This window comes from Triturus cristatus, chromosome 6, assembly GCF_964204655.1.
Source record: "Triturus cristatus chromosome 6, aTriCri1.1, whole genome shotgun sequence".
Classification (NCBI taxonomy): domain Eukaryota; kingdom Metazoa; phylum Chordata; class Amphibia; order Caudata; family Salamandridae; genus Triturus; species Triturus cristatus.
In genome coordinates this window covers 201,901,013-201,924,569 of record NC_140589.1, presented here as the reverse complement: position 1 = coordinate 201,924,569, position 23,557 = coordinate 201,901,013, and the positions used below count along the sequence as shown (strand labels likewise).

General features: G+C 43.4%; 1 protein-coding gene across 1 annotated transcript in view; it reads right to left on the bottom strand.

The window, feature by feature from the left end:
* Positions 1-1,189: 1,189 nt before the first annotated feature.
* Positions 1,190-23,557, bottom strand: part of LOC146816638 (uncharacterized) — a 147,592-nt gene continuing 125,224 nt past the window's right edge. The window contains exon 4 of the mRNA XM_085610523.1: positions 1,190-4,086. Within this exon, the coding sequence (XP_085466649.1) occupies positions 3,494-4,086 (593 nt within the window). The 3' untranslated portion in view covers positions 1,190-3,493. The remainder of the gene's footprint in view (positions 4,087-23,557) is intronic.

The window sequence follows — 23,557 nt, the reverse complement described above, 5'->3', positions numbered from 1 at the left end:
ATATTTTAGGATGGTGTCTAATGTGACTGATAATGCTTAGGTCATTATTGTACTAGTAAGTACTGGTTGTGGTTTATATTTACTTACCTGTTCGGATAGTTCTGACAGTGGCCCGATTGACCTGGTCCTGTATATAATCTCCTGTGAATATTGCCTAGTGCTAGTTGGCACAGTGTAAATGTGTGATTATGTTTCTAATGTGTTTATGATAATACAAAGGCTATTTTTTATGTAACCTTTTGTGGAGTTTCTTTTGTGCTGTGAATGTGTGTTGGGCAAACGCTTTACACATTGCCTCTGGGATAAGCCTGACTGCTCGTGCCAAGCTACCAAGGGGGTGAGCAGGAGTTATCTTCAGTGTGAACTCCCTTGCCCTGACTAGAGTGGTGATTTCTGCCTGGCTTAGGCGCAAGCCCTAGCAAACCAGAAATCCCATTTCTAACAGTGCCGCAGTGACAATTCCTGCTTACTTGAAAGAGGTCTTTGTGGAGAAACGCCTCCAATTCAAACTTGAATTTCTCCTAACAGAACCTATCTGCAGGGATACTGGTGGTAGCCTCCTGCTGATTCCGAAGGTTCTAGCGATCCATGTCAAGACTGTGAAATGTAAAAAAAGCAGTCCTAGAGACTTCAAGACCTTCAACAAGGTATTTGTCATACCTGGAGACATGTCCTGTGAGGTTGGGTTGAAAATCTACAGACAAGGTATATTTAGAGGTTTTTCTTTTTTAAAGCAAATGGAAGTTTTTCATCGGAAGGTTGAGTTCATTGCCAGGAACAAATTAACTGCTGCATCACTGCACTACATTGTCATTTTGAATAGTTGTTGTACATGAACCACATGAATTTATTTATCAGATGGAAGCTTCACTACTTGAACCAAGCTACCAATAGTGAGTCAATGATTCTTCACTGAAACCAACTTTCTTTTGGAGGTTTGAACACAACTCACATGGAGACTGTGGCCTCTTTCACCATAGCTCAATAATGTAATCTTCTATAGCCATACGTGCTCCTTCCTGAAACCTTTGTCTTTTAATATTGCTGTGCACAACACTTTACAGGTATTGAGACTTAACAACAGGGAACAATTCAAGCCAAGTGAATCTAGGAAAAGAGCCAAAAGCATGAGAAAAGCACACAACAAAAACACAAAGTAAGAAAAAAACAAAAGAAATGCCCAAAGTTTGCAATCAGATATTTTTTATTCTCACTTAAAGGTGTTAAATTCAACTGTTACATCAACTTCAGTTCTGAAGACAATTAGGATACACCAAGATTATATTCAGTAAAATCAGTCTAGTATCTCTGAAACTCTTTCTAAATCATTCACAGGTGCACATGGAATGCATTTTCTCAATTGGATTAGAATATGCTTAGACAGTAATTTAACATTAACCCTTACACCAATTTTGTGATAATTCACAAATATCCGATTTTAACAGATAACAATAATAAATGCAAATTATTCTTAAATCTATCAACCTTAGAAAGTGGGGCTATGAAAAATTGGCTTCACATGACTAGGTAAATGTTGCAGAAAAATCTCCGGATCTTAAAAACTGTATGCAAAACCAAATTATACTTATGTCACTGGTTACAGTCACAATTACTTTTTATTAGGTGACTGTCTACCAATTAGGTCACTGATGTTTTATACCGCATACATTCATACACCAGATTTCCATGACTCTTAGGAATCTAACTACCAGCTTCTAGTCTTTTATGATGTCAAAAGTCAACTAAATGGAACTTGGCACTCCTTGCTGGGATTAAAGTCATGTTCATCCCATGAGCGAATCAATGGGCATAGTCTACACAAGTTTCTGTATTTATGCACTGTTGTAATTACTAAAACTCATTTTGTTCTTCAATGTTGTGTCCATTCGTCTCTGCCTCTGGTAGCTTTCAACCTTCGCTGAAGCCACCTGTTAACCCGCATGTCATAATCCTTTTTATACACTTTGAAACCTCATTGGGGCATAAGGTAAAGCCTAAAAATTTGAAGTATTTTGTAAAGAAATGGAGTGGAACCCTGGTCTATAATACATCCTTTAATTGAGGAAATGTATTTCTCACTAGAGCAATGAATTTGAATGTAGTGCCAAGATCCATTTTGGCTCCTGTTTAATTTTAAATTCGGTGTCCTAAACAAACAGGTCAATTACAGTGAGGAAACATACGGTGTTTTCCTATAACGTTACATTCTGATAACATAGGACTGCAATAAGGATCACGCAAAAGACAGCGGAGAGTTATTTAGTAGGCATGATATAGTATTTCAAAGCATGGGGTTCTGAAATGAGACCTTTAAAGCCAGCTGATTTCTCAAGTGAGTGACAGTGGAGAGATGACTTACAATCCAGTCAAAAATTATATACACATATAATATGACTACAGGACATCTTGCCATCTTCATTTAGCTTGAGCGATGAAGCAAGAAGGAGAAAAGGGACTTGAAGGTCAAACCCTTCTAAAGTATAGCTTCATGTAAGATCATACATTTCTTCTAGCAACACAAAAGCTATAAAATGTGTGAAAATACTTGTGAAGAAATGCTCCAACAAATGACAAAAAACCCTAAAAAACTGTGGACAATGCAAGAGCCCTGCAAACAATGTACAACAAGGTTTGTAAGATATGGGTAGAAAACTAAATAGGCATAAGACTATAGAAAATGTGCCTTTTATGTGGGGGAATTATCAACCAAGTTGAAATTGAAAGTAGCACACACACACACGTAACATGCTGTTGGCCTTCATTAATTTAAACATGGCAGAATACAACGCTAAATCAACAGTCCAATTATTTTGAAGCACGAACTGTTTAGATCTTTATTAGAATAATATATATTACAATATTTACATCTGTATAGATTCTTGCTAATATACAACAGTGACGTTCAGATGCTTTTTAAAGTCAGCACTGTATACCAATCACATTTGTCCATCCTGACAGCTACAGAGTGAAAGCACAGGCTTCAACATCAAGACTAAGTTCCTGATTGACTAGTGCTGCAAGAGGAATATGTGGTATTGGGTGCAATTTTAGTAATGTGTGTGAAAGCAGTGGCCCATTATAGCACCAGCAACCTTGTCTAGAATCGGGATTAAACTTTCTTCTTTTTATTTCAGTGTCACAATAGTTCATTGCCATGTATACTCTGTCATGACATAGATCTGAGAAAACCATAGAGCAGCATCTAAAATAGTGCAGTACATTTGTCGTGCCACTTTGCATAGCTATTTAGATGCTGCATACTTCAGGTTATTTTGAGGCTGAGTCACCACATTGAGGAAGTTTGCATGGTCTACAGACAGGTACATGGCCACTTCAAGCGAGCCAGAACATCTTTCAGACCTTATGAAAAATTAGATAGTTTTCCAGAAAACTAGCAATCCCATGATTGAGATTTATCAACCTCCATACCTCAGATGCTGGTTTAACCTCTAACTCTGATGCGTGACATCCAAGCCCATTGGCTGAGATCTCTTCACTTCTTTAAACTGGATTTTCTTTGACGAGTCCTTAGATTATGTTTAAGAAGGACTAAATATGAATTTCGTTTGGGTTTCAAATCCCACTTCATATCAATTCCATGCCTGTGATCTGATTTAATATGCATGTTCAGAAGACGTGCACTTCGAAAGGTTAAGCTACATTTCTCACATTTTGACCTTTTGATCGTCAGTACAGAGGAATCTTTAGAGTTGACTTTGACAATCTTGCTTGGTAACTGGCACTTCTTGACAGGCTCTTTCACTTTCTCCATGGATGGACTAGTGTCTTCCGACCGGGGTATGAGGCCAGTTGTCTTTGTAGTTAATACAGATGTTTGAGGGGGTCCTAGAGAGTCTTCAGTCTGTAGTTGTAGTTCAGATGCAGTATTTTCCTGCAGATCTTCAATTCCCAAACAAGAAACATTAGGAAATAGACCAAGACTGCATTTGAAACGCTGATTCGCTTCCAGTGTGGGGTGATGTTCTTCAGGCTTGCTGCAAGATCTAAGATAATAGGATGTCTCACGTGTTTTTCCATTTCTTAATTTACACCCTGTATTCTTTACAGGCTTTACAGCACAAATGCCTAGGAATATAAAACAAAAGAATAAGATGTTGCTGTAAATTTGTTCATGCCAGCAATAGAATTTAGAAAAGTACAGGAAAGAAAAAGTATACGTTTTCTGTTAAACACTGCACAAATATATTTTTATTGTTTTTAAAGGCAAACTCCAGAGAAGCCTTTACGGAAGGAAATACTCTGGTGGTACGATATCCACAGGGCTTCTTTAGGATGCTATCATAAGGCCGTGAACATGGTGAATGTACCTCCTACACAGCTTTCTGGCTTAGGTTTCAAAACTAGACTGCAACTGTGATGAAGCTAAGGCACACAGGTACAGTTTCACTTTTCCCCTTTCAATACATATCCAAAAGCAAAGTCAAGACGAAAACCTATAATATATATGGCTAACAACACAGAAGTACGGACAGTTAACTATAGTGACTCAGAAGGGCACTGTAGCATATATTTTGTGAAACTGATTTCTATTCCTCAAGGCAGGCAAAAAACAGACCTTAAATCCCTTGAATAAATTGCCTGCTGAACAGCATAAAGAAGAAAAAATACTTCTCCATTATGGTCAATATTCCACTCCTAATACAAATTAAAATAACTTGACTTTTACATAACATTTTCTTAGACCTAACAGCCTTTGGTGTGGTCTTCCCTCAAACCTTCTGCCTTATCCCCGCCTGTTTGCTGCAATGTATCAAAGGCCTGTACATTAAATGCTAACAGAGGTCCTGTAGCACTTATTGTGCCACCCACTTAAGTAGCTCTTAAAAACATGTCCCAGATCTGCCATTGCAGTCTGTGTGCAGTTTTAAACTGGCAATTCGATCAGGCAAAATAAACCTTTCGCCAGGCCTAAACTCCTTTTTATAGCATACAAGTCACCCCTATAGTAGGCCCTAAACAGCCCTTGCATGTTGTATTGTATTTAAAAAGTAGGACATGTGTTTCAAGTTTTACATTCCATGGTAGTGAAAAAACCCTAAATGTGTTGTTTTCGCTACTGTGAAGCGTACCTCTCCCATAGAATAACATTGGGCTGCCTTATTATATTTAATAAGCTATAACCTTTTATTGGGAACAGGTAGAAATGTTGTGTTTCATCTTAAAAGAAGTTTAATTTAAAATCCTCTTAAATATTAGTCATATTTTAAGTCACACTAATGAAAATGCCACTTTTCGAAAGTTGGCATTTGCTTGTTCTAACCATTTGGTGCCGACGGCATGGGTCACAAGACTGTGACTAATAGGCATTTGTATGTTCCTCTCAGACAGTGAGACAAAGGAGGACTAGATGTTGGCAGAATTAGCCATCCTGCCAGGATGGGCGGGGTGGAGCTGTTCCTAGCACCACTTACATTTCAAAGGGTTGCCTCCAGCACACTCACAAAGCAATTTGACACCAGCCACTGTCACCTTAGACCCCTTGCAGCCTGGGAAGGGGAAGGAAGGAATTTCCAGAACCAGACGGGTGGATGGCCTAGAAGGTTCTCCCACTTCAAAGGCTGGCACCAGGTATTACTTTTGACAAACAGACCAACTCTTCTGTTTACTTCTGGACCTGCAGATGACACTAAGGACTGCCTTGCAGTCCAGACGACTACCTTGCTGCTTGACGCCTACCATGTACCCTCAGAGGTCTTCCCTGCTGCATCAGACCTGCCTTGCTGCTTGAACCCAGGACTACCAGAGCGATTTCAAGGGCTATTGGATGGCTTTCTGTTCAGAGCTACATGGACACAACAAGCTCCAACAATGTTGAAACTTGCACTCTGCCTGAAATGGGTCCTGCCATCAAAGTGGTGCTCTACCAGTCCTCGGCCCTTTGAAAGGGTGCTATAAGTGCCTAAATTTAAAACCTGACACTTAAAAAAAATTCTAGGAAAATGTGACCTAGGAACCGACATGAGAATGGGACCTACCTGCTCGCCGATCTGCCAGAGGTGCACCTTTGCAGCTTGACTTTGCAGTAGCTCCCACAAAGTTCTTCTCCGCAGCAGCAAATCCTGTTAAGCACAACCTCTCAGGAAGGGTATCTGATTTTGTGGAGCCCTCGTCAGCTACAGCCTGCAGCTCCATCTTGCAGGAGATTTTCGACTTACAAAAAAGTGACAGAGTCCGACCGTAGGAATCCGTGATTCCATCCTGCAGCTCCCCAATGACGACGCCTCCTCCTCCTCGGACACTGTCAGCTGCCTTCTCGTGCTGAACTTTACCTTCTCAGAAACGTTTTCTTGTAAATTCTCCTAAATCCGAAAGTAAGCCGATACCAGGATTAGCCCACCATGTCTATCCAAACCACGCTTCTCCGTGAACAGCCGTTCTGTTTGACTTTGCCCTGATCTAGTGCAACTAGATTCCTTTGGTTGCCACTTTGCTACTTTTCACACAAAAAATGATAAGTCTGTTTCTACTAATTATATTTAATTAGTTTTGGTGTCAGATTATTTTTTCTTTATTTTTGTAAATTGGTGTGGGATTTTTCTTGTGTTGTGTTTTCCCTTTATTACTGTTTGTGTGCTTCATAAATTCTTAGCACAGTGCCTCTAGAATAAATCTAACTGCTTTTGTGGCAAGCTACTAGTGGGTTAAGCACAGGTTCATTTTGTGACTTTTACGTCTCACCTTGACAAGTGCTGTGGTTGTTGCTTGAGAAGGGTCTTCAGTCCTCCTTCAATCAAAAACACAATTTCCTACAAACTTCCTACCACATTTCTGTAATTTCTACACATTGTAATAAAAATGTTCTTACTACCTAGCTTAATGGAACTCAATTTGCCAATCTTGAAAAAATGGATGAGTGACTGATCTGGATAAAAATTTTGGCCTGCAGATCACAGCATATGTAACATATGTGTATAACTGAGGGCAGGAGACCAGAGGTACGAATCAAATTTGTGAGGAGGTACAGCTTACCGCTGGCCATGAGACAAGAGCTGATGCACCATACCTCAAATTCATCTCGCTAAACATATCACCGGTGAAAAGACTAATGGTATTCATCAGTCGGTGCTGCCTGGTAGAAAGCATTATGTTTGTGGAGGATCCACTACGTGACACTGTGAGGGAATAAACTGATTCCTATGGACACCTAAAACCTCATTCAAATGGGAGATGACAATCTAAGATGGCCTCTGGCGAGTATAACTTTCCTAACCTTTCACAGTTTCTTTACGAGGCAATCGAGCTTCAATGTTGCAGCAATGTGGACACTTCCTTCATGGATTTATGCTGAAGAAACAATCATCTTACTTGGGAGCAATTCTAGATTCTATAGTACTATTCTAAAAATCAAGCTGAGTGAAAAACAAACTTGAATTTTTTATTTTTCTAAAGTGGAATTCGGCCACAGACTTTGGGACTTATGTTCCTTTTGGACTTTTTGAATTGGTAATCTTGTGAAGTAACAGAACACGATGTACCTTTAGACAACATGGAGAACTAAGGACCGAGCAAAGTAATGAGGCAGAGGGGTGATATCCAGTGAGTCTCTTTTCTCTCTTATTCCATTTGCTTTTGCCCTATATTTACTATTTGTTTCATATATTATTCTGTGTGTGATGTGTAGTAGTTGTGGCGTGGTGGTGGAAGAGTGCATCAACCTTGCACTGGAACCAAAGTACAAGGTTAGTGCTTTATGACATGAATGTAGAATTTTCTAGGCGCAGGTAACAAATTAGTTACTAAAATGTAAGATGGTAGGTCACTATGAAGATATTGGTCTTTCGTCTCAAGTCTGGGGCTGTGCTGGCTTCTGGCAAGGTGCTGTGCAAGCAGAGGTGATTCTTTTCTCAGCCAGGTAGTATGGGATGTGGCTAGTTAAGATTTTGTAGGTGACACAGCTAATCTGAACTTGGAAGTGGAGCCAGTGTAGTTCCTTTAGCGATGAGGTGATCTGGCAGAATGTCTTCAAGTCCTTGATGAGTCATGCAGCAGCATGCAGTGTACAATTCCAGGAAGCTAATGAGATGGTGGGAGGCTGGTGAGCAAAGTGTTGCTTCCAACTAGCTGGGAGAAGAGAAGTGCTGGCACCATGCTCATGTGCTTTTCTTTGTGATGTATTTAAATGGGGGAATTCCCAAATGTTAAATACAATTCATTTTGCTTTCAGTAAGAAACCATTTACCATCTTTATTGTCATATTACTGAGCTTGAATCGGTCAATTGGTGCTTTTGGTGAGCAGCAGAAATCCCGTTCTTGTAGGATTTAGCTTTAAGTACGTGCTTCACATCCTGTTCTGAAAGCATGTTTTCATTTGCTCAATGTAAAACTGAGAAGATTTTAGTTAAAGTTGGGTGTTGTCAAGGATGGAACCTGATGTTGTTGGCAGAGCTTAATTTGTAAAAGAATAAGAGCTGGGGTCCAAAGGTTTGTTCAGAGTCCGCGGGCTGGCAATGTCAAAGGCTTAGGTGCTGAATTCCAAAGCTGCGTAGTCTTGATTCTACCTAATGCTTTTTTAATCCAACACTCTCTTACAATTTGTCTCTCCCTCCCAAGTTCTTTTTCATCCCGGTTTTCTTCTTTTGGGACGCAGAGTGCCTTGTTGCTGGCTTGGACTTTGGTACTCAGATTCCCACCCTGTATCACACCTTGGAGGAAGGGCCAGCTTTGTCGCTTCGTTGTTTGCTGCCATAGCACTATAAAGCGCTTGTTAACACCCCACGGAGTAGAACGCATAGTGCCTTGTTGCTGACCTGGACTGGAGGACTCAGATTCCCACCCTGCATCGCACCTTGGAGGAGGGGCCAGGTTTGCCACTACAGCACTTTAAAGCACTTGTTTTTACCCATGGCGCGGGACGCAGAGTGCCTTGTTACTGGTCTGGAGGACTCGGATTCCCACCCTGCATCGCACCTTGGAGGAGGGGACAGGTTTACTCAGAGGTGTTGCCGCTGCTACCGGCCGCCACCCCTGACCTAGTTGATGTTATTGCCACTCCAGGGGCCGCAACAAGAACGGTTGATGGGGCTATTGATCAATCCATTGATGCATTTAATGGAGATCATTCCTTGGAGGCTAGTTGAGAGGATTTCCAGTGTGTAACCAAAAGGAAGCTGAGGGTTACCTAAATCAAGCATAAGTTTGGGAATCACGTTGATCCCTTGTCCACTAGTATTGTGCTGGCCCAAATGCCCAGAGCCATTACTTATCCATCTGGATGGGGTTCTGATTTGCTACCTAGTTGGATGACACAAATACTGGTAGACATAGTTGAAAAAGTTAATAATATCTTGAGCACAGAACTCACTCCAATCTTGATGCACCTTGCCATTTTTAGGAAAATCTGTAAGTACTCTTTAAACAGCCAAATACAACCACAGAGTAACGTGACAGATGGACGTGCTGTTCCAAGTAATTTAGCTACAAATTCTAAGAGCTCTGCCCTGTGATGTGACTCTGGGTACCCCCCCTCCCCCCCGACTCCTATCTTATAGTATCTGAGCCACTACCCAGAGACAACTCTAACTACTGGCCGGTAGATGGTCACAAGGTGGCCGAGCTCAGTCACAAGCCCCATATCATCAACTTACCTCCTGCATCTGGCCCATACGTGACAATAGTGTCAGGCGTTCCAGAACTGCAGATGGGAGAGAGAGAAACATGATGAATTGGCTAATAAATGCTTAAACTGGCTAGTGAGAAATAAGAATTTCCTGTTTTCACTGGCACATGATATTTTTAAACGTTGAGTTGGGTGTATTGGGCGGAGTTGGGTAGACCGCCCAGGAGACTGCTTTATCATGAACTTTAAGGATCCAAATTTGGTGCAAAGATTGTTGGCTGAGGAAGCTTATAGACAAGTTGGGGCTTCGAATATTGTTCTTTTGCCACTAGGGTTCTTTTACCAACCTAGTTTTCTTGCTTGAGGTGACAATCCCCATTTGCTACCCCAACACCAGTCCTGTAGTAAAGCATTTACTGATGGTCAACAATGTAACAGAATGATCTACAGTATTCCCGTTAAACTGATTTGACGCACTGGAGTGTGTTGACTGACTCAATGTGGAAGAGGGCTCCCAGCATGTTCACATTTTGAGGGAGGGAATAGGCCCTTATGAGGCAGGGTCTTCCAACAAAAGGAGAGGGAGGCTTCCTCCAATCACCAACCTGACAAAGCACAGCCCGAAGTTCATCAATTTGGTGTGTTATCTGATATTCTCCCTGATGGCCGTCATTTAATTAACCAAGCTGACCTCCTGCCCCAAGCCAGTGTGTTTCTTATGTGTCACTGATCAAACTCCTCGGCAAGTGGTCCGGATCCTATAGTCAACATACTTTCCCTTACTGACAACCAAGGAACCAATCGATTCAGTAGAGACCCCAGTACTGGCAGGGCTAACGACAGGGTCCTCCATTTAGATCCATGAGAGCCACAATTGTCAGGAGAGATTAAGGTGAATTCATCAGCTACACAATCCGAATATATAGCAAGGATGCTTTCCTGGAATGTTGCACGCGTTTGCATCAAAATTGATGTCCGGACTGGGGGTGTTTCATTGACCAGTCTCTTCCAAGAAACTTGGCTAAGCATGAAAGCGCAAAGAGCAGGTTTTTTTCTCCTTTTGTAAAAATGCAGTAGGAAAGGGGAGGGGCAGGGGTAGACCTGAGGGGGAGACCACTTGTGTAGGCACACATCTAGGGTGTACAGTGGAGTTGGTAGAGATTGCATCAGGAGACATCTTGTGCATTAGTCTTTCTTTTCCATTTAAAGTAGAAGTTTTCATTTATAATATATACTCAAGACCCAAGGGTAATAGACAGGAATTCCCAGTTGTGGGAACACTTGCGGCACATATGGCAGCTTTACCTGGGAAATCCAGCAAAAGGCTGGGCAGTGATTTTGACTGCGAATTTGAACCTCTGGATGCCAGTATCAACGACTTGTCAGAGGTGGAGGACAAAACGTGGTCAGTCCTGGATCTAGTGATATCACCTATCAAAAAAGGGTCCTCACTGGCCTTACAAATTAACGCATTAACCCTAAACCAGTTTTTCCATGCCTGCAATGGAAGAAGGTACACATGTAATCGCATTGGGTGCACTAACCTATTAGACTATATTCTAGTCGATGTCAGACTTCGAACAAATGTCATCAATGTAAAAACAGTGTCAAGATGTGACAGTGACCATAACACCGTTGCACTAGATATAAATCTCCCAGTCACTAAGGTTACAGTTACCCGGCCAGAACAGTTTGTTGGAAGACAGTAATTAACGACAAATAGATATAGAATTAAGTGGAGTGTAGTAGTGCGAACACAGGAAAATTATCAGATGGTTGATAGGAGTCTAGGAGACTTAAGCAACCTAGACTCCATATTGGGCCTGCCAGGCTCAATAGTGAGGATTGGTGAGAGCCACACCCAACTATTAGCGGGCCTAAAAAAAAAATTTTCTATGCGGAAGCTAAAAATGTGGCAGCTGAGAGGACCTCTCCACCATGGTTTAATAAGCACTGTAGAGTGGCCAAAGGTGCACTTCTAACTGCAAACAAGTGCCAGGACAGAAGCCAAGTCCAAGTTACGAGAGCCAACTGCAAAATGATAGTTAAAAATGCAAAGAAGGAGTGGGACCAAGGTAGTTGGGAGTCTCTTCTTGTTGCCGTTAAAAGCAATGACCAGACCACTTTCTGGAACATAGTAACCACAGGGAATAGCAAGGGCATTTCCACCATAAAAAAACAACATTGCAGCTGACTTCTGGAATCACAATATTCAAGCCTGTACATTATAACGCCCAGGAGCTCTGCTGCAATTCCCATGGCCCAGAGGCAAATGAAAGGCAGGTAAAGAGGTGGCAAGCGCTAATAAGGGGCACCCACCCATACCTAGTTAATAAGTAAGTTTGGCTATTAAAAAGATCGCTCCCCATAAAGCTATGGGCATCGATAAAATACCCCGCAACTTACTTTTGGCAGAGATCGATATTTGGGGACCCTATTTTGAGTTACTATTCAGTGCCAATGTGGAAGGGATGCCCATTCCCCTTTATACCCATATATAAAAAAGGGTCCTCCCCAGAACACTCCATTCCTGGTACCAGATACCTATTTCAGAGTCATACAGGGTGAGGTCAGAGCCCTACTATGGGATGGGGGTTCACCTAGAATTGTTCTTAACAAATTAACCCTGGGATGGTTTGACATCCAGGCGTACTACTGTGCGAAGCAATTGACAGTAATTAACCTATGACGGAACCAACTTATTGCATGGATCGACTGGTTCTACAGCCAGGGGGATATTTACGTGTGCTTTACATCGCACCAAGAAACAAATCCCTGGTAGGGCCGACGGCACTAACGGTCCAAGTTTGACACTCTACACTAAATAAGTTGGGATGGAAAAATAAGATCACCTTAGCAACACGCTTGTGGGACTCTGATCTCCTGGGGGACATGGGTAGGAGGCATGGATTTGACAAATGGGACATATTGGGACTCTCGAAAGTGGGAGATATATACCTGGCAACAGGAATAATACTGTTTACAGACCTACATAAATCACATAATTTAGCACCCACTGAGGCGTTCCAGTACTTACAACTCCATCACACCCTGCGAGCGGTAATACCCAGCGGAGAAACTGGCCCAGAATCCTTGCCCTTAGAGCATAGATTACTTGAACATATCACCCAAAGGTGATCCCACTAACATATAAGAAGCTCATGAACAACGCTCCTGATATTTTAATGCAGCTGCGGGAGAATTAGGGGAGAGACATTACAGACATGCAAGAAGACGACTGGAGAAATGCTCTTGCTTTCCTCTAGAGAAGTAGCCATTAGGTCCTGCTTCTGCCTCATACAACTCAAAATATCACACAGAGCCTATACTTTGTGCATCACATTGGTAAGGATGGATAGGGGATCAGACCCACTCAGACTTAGAGGATGTGGTCAAGAGGGAATGTTTTTCCATATAATATTGGACTACCCTAACATCCAGCCCTACTGAGCCTCGATAACACAATGCTTGAGTACACTATATGGGGTGAAGCTGCCATTATCGTCCAAGTGGTGCCTCCTTAATGTATGGGAGGCGACAGATCTGGGGAGGGGAGAACAGATTGTAGTAACTCTGGCCCTGATAATTGCAAATAGAAACATTGTGCACAATTGGAGCTTTGGGGCAGCTCCATGTCTGAACGACTGAAGGAAGGACATGGACTGGTGTATAGTGGCCGAAAAAACTATTTATCGAAACATAGGTTGCCCCTAAAAATGGGATAGGGTGTGGAATAAATGGAATGAATACAGGACGAAAATGCTGTGTTGGAGGACGAAAATTGATAAAGTGGGGTCCTCAAGGGGGGTGATGTCTATACAATGTATCACGGAAAATATGGAATAGATTATACAAATGGGATGGAATGGCTCTAGAACACAGTTCTATGACACATAAGTGGTGTAATGTAATGTATCTACTATTTTGTGCAATAAAAGAGGTTAAAAAAGGGTCCTCCTGCTCCCAACCAAATATAGACCCATCAGTCTCATTCTGCAGAGTCATTCTGAGAAGACTTCAAGAGTGGATGAAGGACAATGAGATCTTAAGCCCCCTAGAAGCAGGCTTTCGTAGCCGCACCTCCACTGTTGACCAAGTCGTTAGGTTGCTGTTACTCTATTGGAAAACAGTTACCCTTGAGGTAGGTAGGCTCTATATGGTCTTTGTAGATCTAAGATTAGCCTTCAATCTGACTCCCAGACAAATTGTCGGGCAAGTTTGGGCTGAGCTGGGCGTCCACCGAATCTCTGCTCCATCATAGAAAGACTACATGAGCAAAGTTTTGCTCAGGTTGACTATGGTAGGTAAGGGAAAGTAACTGAGCCTTTCCCGGCCAATAGAGGAGTATGGCAAGACTGTGTGATTGCGCCAACACTTTCCACACTGTTTATAAATGACCTCGTACCCTACCTAAATCTATGCAACAATGTTGCCCCAAGCCTAGATAATATGAAAGTGCCTGCTCTAATGTTTGTGAATAACACACTCTCCTTTCTAAGTTGCCCGTAGGCATTCAGAACATTGTAGCGCAGAGAGGTTAGGAAATAAATGTGGACAAAAAGTATATGGTGTTTAATCAATGCCGGCAACACGACCCAACCCAACTTTAAAGGGATCTCCACTTGAGCGGGTCCATACATTGGAGTATTTGGAGTTCACCCTTAATGAACAGATAGATTGGACTGCACATATTTCCAAACAAAGACTTAATATGGAAAGAAACACTTGTGGACTGTTGAAGGTTTCACAGGAGTACTCTTTTAGACCTGTCTCCCCGGTAATGCAGATTACGCACTCAAAGCGCAGTGTTCCGTACTTTATGGTGCAGAGCTCTGGGGCCACAAGGCTGCTAATGCCTTGGTTCTTGTAGAGAACTGATTTCTGAGGCAACTGTTGAACCTCCCAGTAAGTACCCCACTGATCCCATTAAGACTGGATATGGGGGTTAGACAAATTTCTGAAGGGATAACCCTTAGGCCCATAATGCACTGGAGACAAGTGTGGGCAACCCCTAAGTTGTCCTCGTATCGTTGTGGGCTGGGAGAGATACTTGGCATACAGTGGATCTACCTTGGATTAAATATGTCAGGGATACCCTCCAAAGTATGGGGAAAAACAGCCTCTGGGATTACCCCAAGGAGGTCTGCAGCCAAATTTCTAAATAAGAACTTAAAGTGAACTATAAGAACTGCACTCTTAACGAGCCCATCTCTCGGTGCATTGACCAGTGCCTTTATATAACAGAAGGACTATTTCAGACAAAATAGAACCATGATTGGCCAAAACGTTCTATGTTTAATTTATACACAGGTCCCTCCTCTAACGCCTCATATACAGATGGGCTTGTACAGACAAAGCAGAGGAGCAGGACTGCCCGTCCTGTGGATTGGCCGATGACACTATGGCCCATATTCTCTTTTTCTGTCCAGAGTATAGGCTGGCAAGGGCAAAATGGTTAATCCCCATCTGTAGGAACTTTGGGAATGTCCAGCATGTGGAGGCATGTAGAATTCTTAAAACATATACACGCCAAAATATTGTATTTGCAAAGTTTAAGTATTTATTTGCAATGTGGTGCAATAGACGCAAACATGTGTTGCTGCCTGCTACAGATAACACCCCATAGTTCATCTTTCATTATGCTAATGAAATACAACATACTGAGCCTGCATTTAATGACAAGTTATTTTAGTGTGTGCCTATGGATGGTACTAAGATATGCATCTTCAAATTGCACAGCTTTTACTAATTAATTAGTGTTAAGTTGTTTATAACATTCTTTTTTAATGATTTAAATGTTTATATCTTTTAAATCGTTTTGTATTGTATCATGTTTTAACTGTACAATTGATTGTCTTTAATGGCGTAATGCCAAAATAAAGAGTATTTACTTGACTTTTGTCACTGTTTTTCATCTTTGTCTTCCTCCTTGTTTTTCTGTTCTCTATCTTGCTCTGGAACAAAGTCTGTTGAGGAAAAAGAGTGCCAGTCCCCAGAAATGAGTGCCGGTAAGCCCCAACTGCAGCTACAGACTCAAATTAAGCACTGGCTGTTGGCAGTGAATATGGATCTAAGTGGTTCCATACAGAGTTTGAAAATAATATAGGAAACAATGTATGCTTCAGCAACTTTGTTGGAGTCAGAGAATCTTCGGGATCTTGTTGCTCTCATTTGCATGATCTCTTGGTGTTTGATGAGCTAAGTATGAACAACTGCGAGCGGGGGCATGGCTTGGCGCAGACGGGGATGGCTGCATCTTGGTAGAACTCCGCAGCGGAACAGGAGAGTCTAAGCTCCTCCCCGGACATCTTCATCCGGCGCCGCTCTACTTGGGGGTCACAAAGGCATGAAGTGTTCTGCTACTGCTCTGCGGTCGCCGAATTTTCCCTGACACTGCGGTGAGCGGCTTTTTTTAACTTTTTTGTCTGGTGCTTTTCTTTTCAGGATTCGCGCCCACCATTTTGTTTTTCATCACGAGGATGATTTCCCTCTTCTGAACAGTAGAGGTAATTTCTCACTAATCTCCTCACTATTCTCTGCTCGCAGCAATGTTCTTTCTCACACTGGATGTTTATTATCAAAAATACCTGCCAGAATCTTCATTTAATGGACTTTAAAGGCATTTTTGATGACACTTTATTCCTGTCAGTGGCCCCTTAGGTCCTGGTCTTTGTTTCTCTGAACAACATTTTATTGAAACCAGTGATAAACTATTGCATTATTTAGAATACCAGTTTTTAAGGCACATCTCGCAGGTATATAGAGCTTATTATTTCTTTACCTCCTTTGTGTATGGGGAGATAGAAGTCTGCCTGTCGTGCTGGTAACAACTCTGTTGCTCCTCCATCTACGGAGGGTTATTACCCATGCAGCGTCCTTCAAGAGAATGATGGCGGAGTCTGAGCAGGATATGGTGCCTCCTTTAAATGCCAGCTCTTCAAACATCCCCCTTCTCTCTTCTCTCTAACAGCAAAGTTTGCCGCCACTTCGACACATTTTAATCAGGAAAAAGGGTTAAATAAGACCCTCCTTCGCCAGCTGTATCTCCCCCTCCAATATCCATGGAGCTAATTCTTAAAGAAACAAGAGCCCTTAAGCCATAAAGGAAAGAATCTAATACAAGTCTTCAGAATTTGGATGAGAAGAGGTGTACTATGGAGAGTAAAGGTGTTCAAATAGAGACTAGAGTGGACTCTTTCCAGTCTGTTGTGAATCAAGTTCATTCTATACCACTGCAAGTCTCACAACTTCAGAAGCAAGCTGAAAATCTTGAGAATCATAACAGGTGCAATAACCTGCAAATTTATGGTCTAGCAGAGGGTCTTGAAGGCTCTAATCCAATCACCTTTTTTCTTTATTTTCTTCCAATGATTCTTGGCCTTAATACACCAGCTTTAAATATTCACAGGGCTCACCGATTAGGTCATAGTCCACAAATTGCATTTTCAGTTTCTAAGCCACAAGATGTTATCCTGTACTTTTTAGATTACACAGATTTGTTGAAAGTATTGCAGGCAGTCAAAGGCAAAGGAAATATTTCTTGGCAAGGTTCCAACCTCTTCTTTTCTCAGGATTACACTAAAGCGACGGCGTATTGAAGGAAAGCATTTTTGGACACGAGACCAGCACTTCGTAGTATTAATGCCAGATTTGGTCTTATACATCCGTGTATTTTCAAAGTTACCTATAAGAATAAAACTACAACCTATGAAGATCCCACTATACTACAACGCTTTGTGGACAATTGCAGACAGGAAGTTACTAAAACCACTGTTTGAATTTAGATTATCTCATTTTAAGTGTAATTTCTTGTTGCCTTAAATGTGTATTATGTTGTGATGTATTGCATTTTACAGATTGTGTTATCTTTTGTCAGGTGCTGTTTTTCAAATTCTACCGTTTGACTTTATATTATATTATTTTAAGCATATTCATGCTTGCTTGTAATGTGTAATGTGCTGCCTTGTGTTGTATTTAATATAACATGTGTTTTCATTAGTTAGGTGCTGTTTTTTCATATTTCTTCCATGTGATTTCAAATCTGTCTGGATGGTGTGCTTCCTCCCTCCTATTTCCACCCTGGAATCTCCGGCTGGTTGGTTCGTTCCCTTATGCGGACTCATCACCCTCGATTTTTGTGTATGTTTTTTGGTATGTTAATTTCTCCATGAGAGAAAAGTTTTTTCTTTCCTCAACTTCTTTATCTTATCTCATTTCAGTTGTCTTGCCTCATTTTTTACCAAATATTTCTTATCAAATGTACTTTTTCTCTCTGTTTTCTGTTCAATTGTATGCTTTGTTCCCGATTCTTTTTCGTCTATATCCTTGTCTTATTAATTTAGTTTTTTCTTTCTCTTTCTTGACTCTTTCAATTTCTTTCTGGTATACTATTCTCTATGCTATTCCAGTTTTATGACTATAACTTAATATACTTATATTGTTTGTGAGAAGTTGGCCTGGCATATGCTGGTCACTAGTTAAAGTGGCCACCTTGCACCAGTCCAATTCGACTCTTATGGTAGATAGGTTTAAGACAACCTTTTAAAGAAAGCTATCCTAGTGGTAGCTGTGGAGAGCAGCCTTCAGGCTAAGTCTCTGAGGAATGTAAAGCAACTTGTTTTACCTTATAATCTCTTGAATTACCAAATGAAAGGACACCACACAGGTATATATATATAAAATATATATGTATTTATTTCTAGACACACTCTACTAATCTCTTTATGAGATTAGAAGTCAGGAACATATGCACAAATCAATGTTTCACAACAAATTAAGCACTTATATGGCTGGGGCCCTAGGGGCGCACCAGACCATATACTAAAAAGAGGTATAAGAAGAACGACTTGAGAAGGGAGAAGGCCTAAGGTCTTCAGAAGCGCTGGGGCCCCACTAATCCACCCAAAGCAGGTAAGTAAAGGACCCACGGGAGACGCATGCAGTGTGAGATCACAGCCGTGGATCCCAATAGACTTCAATGGAGCAAGTTGCGGTTGGAATTTTAAAGTTTTAGGATACTTCGGGAGAGTCTACAAGCAAGTCACTTACAGGGTAAGTAGTTCTAGAGCCAACACACACAGGAGCACTGGAGTGCACGAGTTACTCCACCAAGGGAAGCCGGGTGCATAGGTGTCTTTTGGTGTCGGGTCGCGGCGTCGTTTCCAATGGGAGCCAAAGAAGACTTGCTGCTTGTGAAGACAGGAGAAGTGTCCAGTGGAATCCAAGGATGGATTCTGAGGAAAAAAGACCTGAAAGCAGAGGAGACAGTGTCCAGAGTCACTTGCCAGTGACCCGGGCCCAGGAAGATGGATGCCCACAGTCGTCGGGTGATTTCAGGTGATCACGGGTGTCTTGACTCTTCAGCCAAGAGGTCCAGGAGGCGTCGATGACGACCAGGAGCTGGATTCGGAGTTTCCCACGAAGTCTGCAGCTTTCTGAGGTGTCGGCAAACGGATTGGAGCCAACAAGCCTTGGCAACAGCAAGTCTCTTGGAATGTAAAGAAAGTCAGCAGTGCAGACCAGCAAGGTCTGAGGGACTCAGCCAGCAAGGGTAAGTCATGGCAGGCCTGGAGCAACCAGGGGAGCCCTTTGGTTCTGTAGAAAAGTCTTCAGAGGACCCACAAGCCAACGGACAAGGGATCGCGAAGATGCCTCGGGAGTATTCACTTCACAGGATCCCACGGTCACTCGTGACGAGGTAGGCCTCTGATCTTCGGTGAAAATCCTGCTGGAGGCTTGGACCACACGTGGTCCAATGCACAAGTTCGTAGAACGTCGTGAAGGGATTGCACTCAAGAATAGTGCACGGTACCCGGGAATTGCTATTCCTCGTCACTCGTGGGGTCCACTCGCCTCAGCTCTGCTGGGGACTCACGATGGCAGTCGAGAAGTCATGAAATCCACTTCTGGGGTTGCAGAGACTTCGAAAGCAAAGTTTGCGACCGTTGATTCAAAGTTTTGGTGCCTGCCAAGCAGGGGAGTCACTCCTTGACTCCAAGGGAGATTCTTCAGTCTTCCAAAGGTAGTGGAACGTCAAAGGTCCAGGATTCTTCTTGTAGAGCGTCGTCCAGGGATATCTAGTTTGCAATGGCAAGGGTTCCCTATCTTATACTAAAAGAAAGGTAGGGACTAGCTCTATGACCACTCCTATGGGAGGGTCAGGGGAGTGGGTGATTACACCCACTTCCCTTTGTCCAGTTTCGCGCCAGAGCAGGGGCAGGTAGCCCCTGAACCGGTTTGAGCTGGCATATGCACAGAGGAGCCTACTGCTCCCCCAGTGCAGGACTTCATAGCACTCTAGGAGTGCACCCACCCAGCCCCAATACCCTAAATCCGGTCTGGAAGGTGGTGACACCTCCCTGTGACAGGATGCCTATTGTTGGGCCTCCTCCACTGTGAGTTTCGGTCAGTAGCAGGAGGGCAGCCCAGTGTCAGTCATGGTGGCATCCATTTTGTGATGCCAGGGCTCTTTCAGGTTTCTACCGTGTTTCCACGGTAGGTACATGTCTATCCCTCTAGAATGGTAGGATCATACACCCACACCAGTTACTGGTGTGGGGGTATGATTCCAAAGCGTTTGACACCAAACACAACATGTTTTGATACAGTCATCCCAGAGTTAGCATTTACCGCGAGGTTATAATGCACTTAAGAGTATATGGTTTAACCGCATCCACAAACAGCTACAGAGAATAGACTCGGAGGGCTGCAGAGGGGCCCTGCTCAGGCAGAGGCACCCAATCACATGTAAACCAAGCACCCTGCCCGCAGGATTGATAGGGCCTGCCTTAGGGGTGACTGATAGGCTTATGTGTGTGTGTAAGGTGAGACATAGGGAACCTATACTTTAGTGAGGAGTGCTAACACTATCTCACCCAGGCTACAGTAGCAGGCCTGTGGTGTCAGATTTAGTTAGCTTTCCAGGGGTGGCATAATACATGCTTCAGCACCTGGTAGGCCTGTGAAGTACCTATGCCCTTGGTACCTAAGGTACCATTTACTAGGGGCTCATAAGGTACCACAGTAGCCAATCACTAGTGCATCTAATATGCACTCCAAGTTGTTTAGAGAGAACAGAGAGACTGGGGCCCTGATTAGCAGGGACCCAGCCAGACTATAGCCAGAAAGCAGTGTTATCATCAGAAAAAAAGTGGGGGCAACATAAGTGCAGATCCTACTCTCCTACACAACCCCCCCGCACCCCCCCCCCCCCAAACGCAGGGACACTAAACTAACCATGACCAGTTGAGTCTTCGTGTTCTAAGTGGAAATACCTTGAGAGTCCATCTGGATTGGCATGTTGGGTCCCAGGTCTATGTTCCGCTGTATAGTTCATCCCCTGTAGGGAAATGGACCACCTTAAAGGTTTTGGGTTTTCACCTTTCATCTGTTTGAGCCATAGGAGGGGCTTGTGGTCAGTCTGAACTATGAAGTGAGAGCCAAACAAGTATGGCCTCAGCTTCTTCGGGGCCCACACCACAGCAAAGGCCTCCCTCTCTATAGCTGACCAACGTTTCTCTCTAGGGGTCAGCCTTCAGCTTATAAAAGCTACTGGCTGGTCTTGACCTTCATCATTCAGTTGAGACAGTACAGCTCCCACACCCAGCTCAGAAGCATCTGTTTGGACAATGAACTTTTTGGTGTAGTCTGGACTCTGTAAGATGGGGGCAGTGCACATGGCCTGCTTTAGGTCTTCAAATGCCTTTTGACAGCTAGCTGTCTACTGAACCTTTTTGGCATTTTCTTTGAGGTAAGATCATGTAAGGGGGTCACTATAGATCCATATCCCTTAACAAACCTCCTATAGTACCCAGTCAGGCCCAAAAAGGCTCTCACCTGTGTCTGGGTGGTTGGAGCAACCCATTCCATGATGGTTTGGATTTTGCTCTGCAAAGGCTGAACCTGGCCTCCACCTACAAGGTGGCCTAGGTACACAACCTGACTCTGCCCTATCTGGCACTTAGTGGCCTTGATAGTGAGGCCTGCTTTTTGCAGGGCCTCCAAAACATTTGAGGTGGACCAGGTGATCCTGCCAGGAGGAACTAAAGACAACAATATCATCTAGATAAGCGGAGCAATAAGTTTCCATACCTGTCAGAACTTTGTTCACCAACCTCTGAAAAGTGGCAGGTGCATTTTTCAAACCAAAGGGCATCGCCACAAAGTGATAGTGCCCACCAGGGGTTGAAAATGCTGTTTCGGCCTTGGCACCCTCAGCTAACTTGATTTGCCAGTAGCCAGCTGTTAGGTCAAATGTACTAAGATATTTGGCTGAGGCCAAAGTATCAATTAGCTCTACTGCCCTTGGTATGGGATAGGCATCAGTCCTGGTGACTGCATTGAGGCCTCTGTAGTCTACACAAAACCTCATTTCTTTCTTACCACCCTGGGTATGAGGTTTGGGTACTAGGACTACTGGACTAGCCCAAGGGCTATCTGAAGGCTCAATTACACCCAACTCCAATATTTTCTGGACTTCAGTCCTGATACAGTCCCTGGCATGGTCAGGTTGCCTGTAGGTTTTATTCTTGACAGGCAGAATGGGTGCACCAGGAAGTCTGACTAGGGGTCACTTGTCTGCATTCAGTTTGCTGATGGTCAGTGAGGCTGCTTACCAAAGCAACACCATCTACTAACCCATCATCAGGGTTCTGTGAGAGCAGGTCAGGGAGAGGGTCACTTTCCTCCTCCTGTTCCTCATCAGTTGCCATGAGCAAGCCCATGTCAGCCCTGTCAACATATGGTTTCAATCTGTTGACATGGAGCACCTTAAGGGGGCTCCTGGGAGTTCCAAGATTCACCAAGTAGGTGACTTCTCCCTTTTGCTCAACAATGGTATGGGGGCCACTCCACTTGTCTCGGAGAGCTGCTGGGACCACAAGCTCCAACACCCACACTTTCTGTCCTGGCTGGTATACAGTCAGCACAGCCTTTTGGTCATGCCAAGTTTTTTGTAGTTTTTGGCTGTCCTCCAGGTTTTTGGTTGCCTTCATGTATTCGGCCATCCTGGAGCGGAGACCAAGTACATAATCCATCACATCCTGTTTGGGAGGTAACGCCCAGCCCTCCTTCACCAAACATAATGGACCTCTTACAGGGTGCCCAAACAGAAGTTCAAATGGGCTGTAGCCAACCCCCTTCTGTGGAACCTCTCTGTATGCAAACAGAAGGCAGGGAAGTAAAAGGTCCCATTTTCGCCTAAGCTTTTCTGGGAGGCCTTTAATCATTCCCTTTAGGGTTTTGTTGAACCTTTCAACTAACAAATTGCATTGTGGGTGATAGGGAGTAGTGAATTAATAGTTTACACCACACTCCTTCCACATTGCTTTAAGATACTCTGACATGAAGTTGGTACCTCTGTCAGATATAACCTCCTTTGGGAAACCCACTCTGGAGAAAACTCCAATGAGGGCTCTTGCCACCACAGGGGCTGTGGTGGTCCTCAGGGGAATTGCTTCTGGGTACCTGGTGGCATGATCCACTACCACCAGGATAAACCTATGCCCAGATGCTGTTGGAGGGTCAAGGGGACCAACAAGGTCAAGGTCAATCCCTACCCTTTCAAAGGGCACCCCCACCACAGGTAGTGGTATCAGGGGGGCCTTTGTTGTGCCTCCGGACTTGCCACTGGCTTGGCAAGTGACACAGGAGCGACAAAACTCCTTCGTGTCCTCGGACATATGTGGCCAATGAAAATGTGGAACAAGCCTATCCCAGGTCTTGTTTTGGCCCAAGTGTCCTGCTAAAGGGATATCATGTGCTAGGGTCAAGAGGAACCCCCTAAACTTCTGAGGTATTACCAACCTCCTGGTGGCTCCAGGGGTAGGATCGCTACCCTCAGAATATACGAGTCCCTCATCCCAATATACTTTATGGGACTCCCAGCAGCCTCAGCAGCAGCCTGCTGTCTGAGGGGTTCAAGAGAGGGGCAGCACTGTTGCTCTTTGCTCAGATCTTCCCTAGAAGGCCCCCCTGCCCCC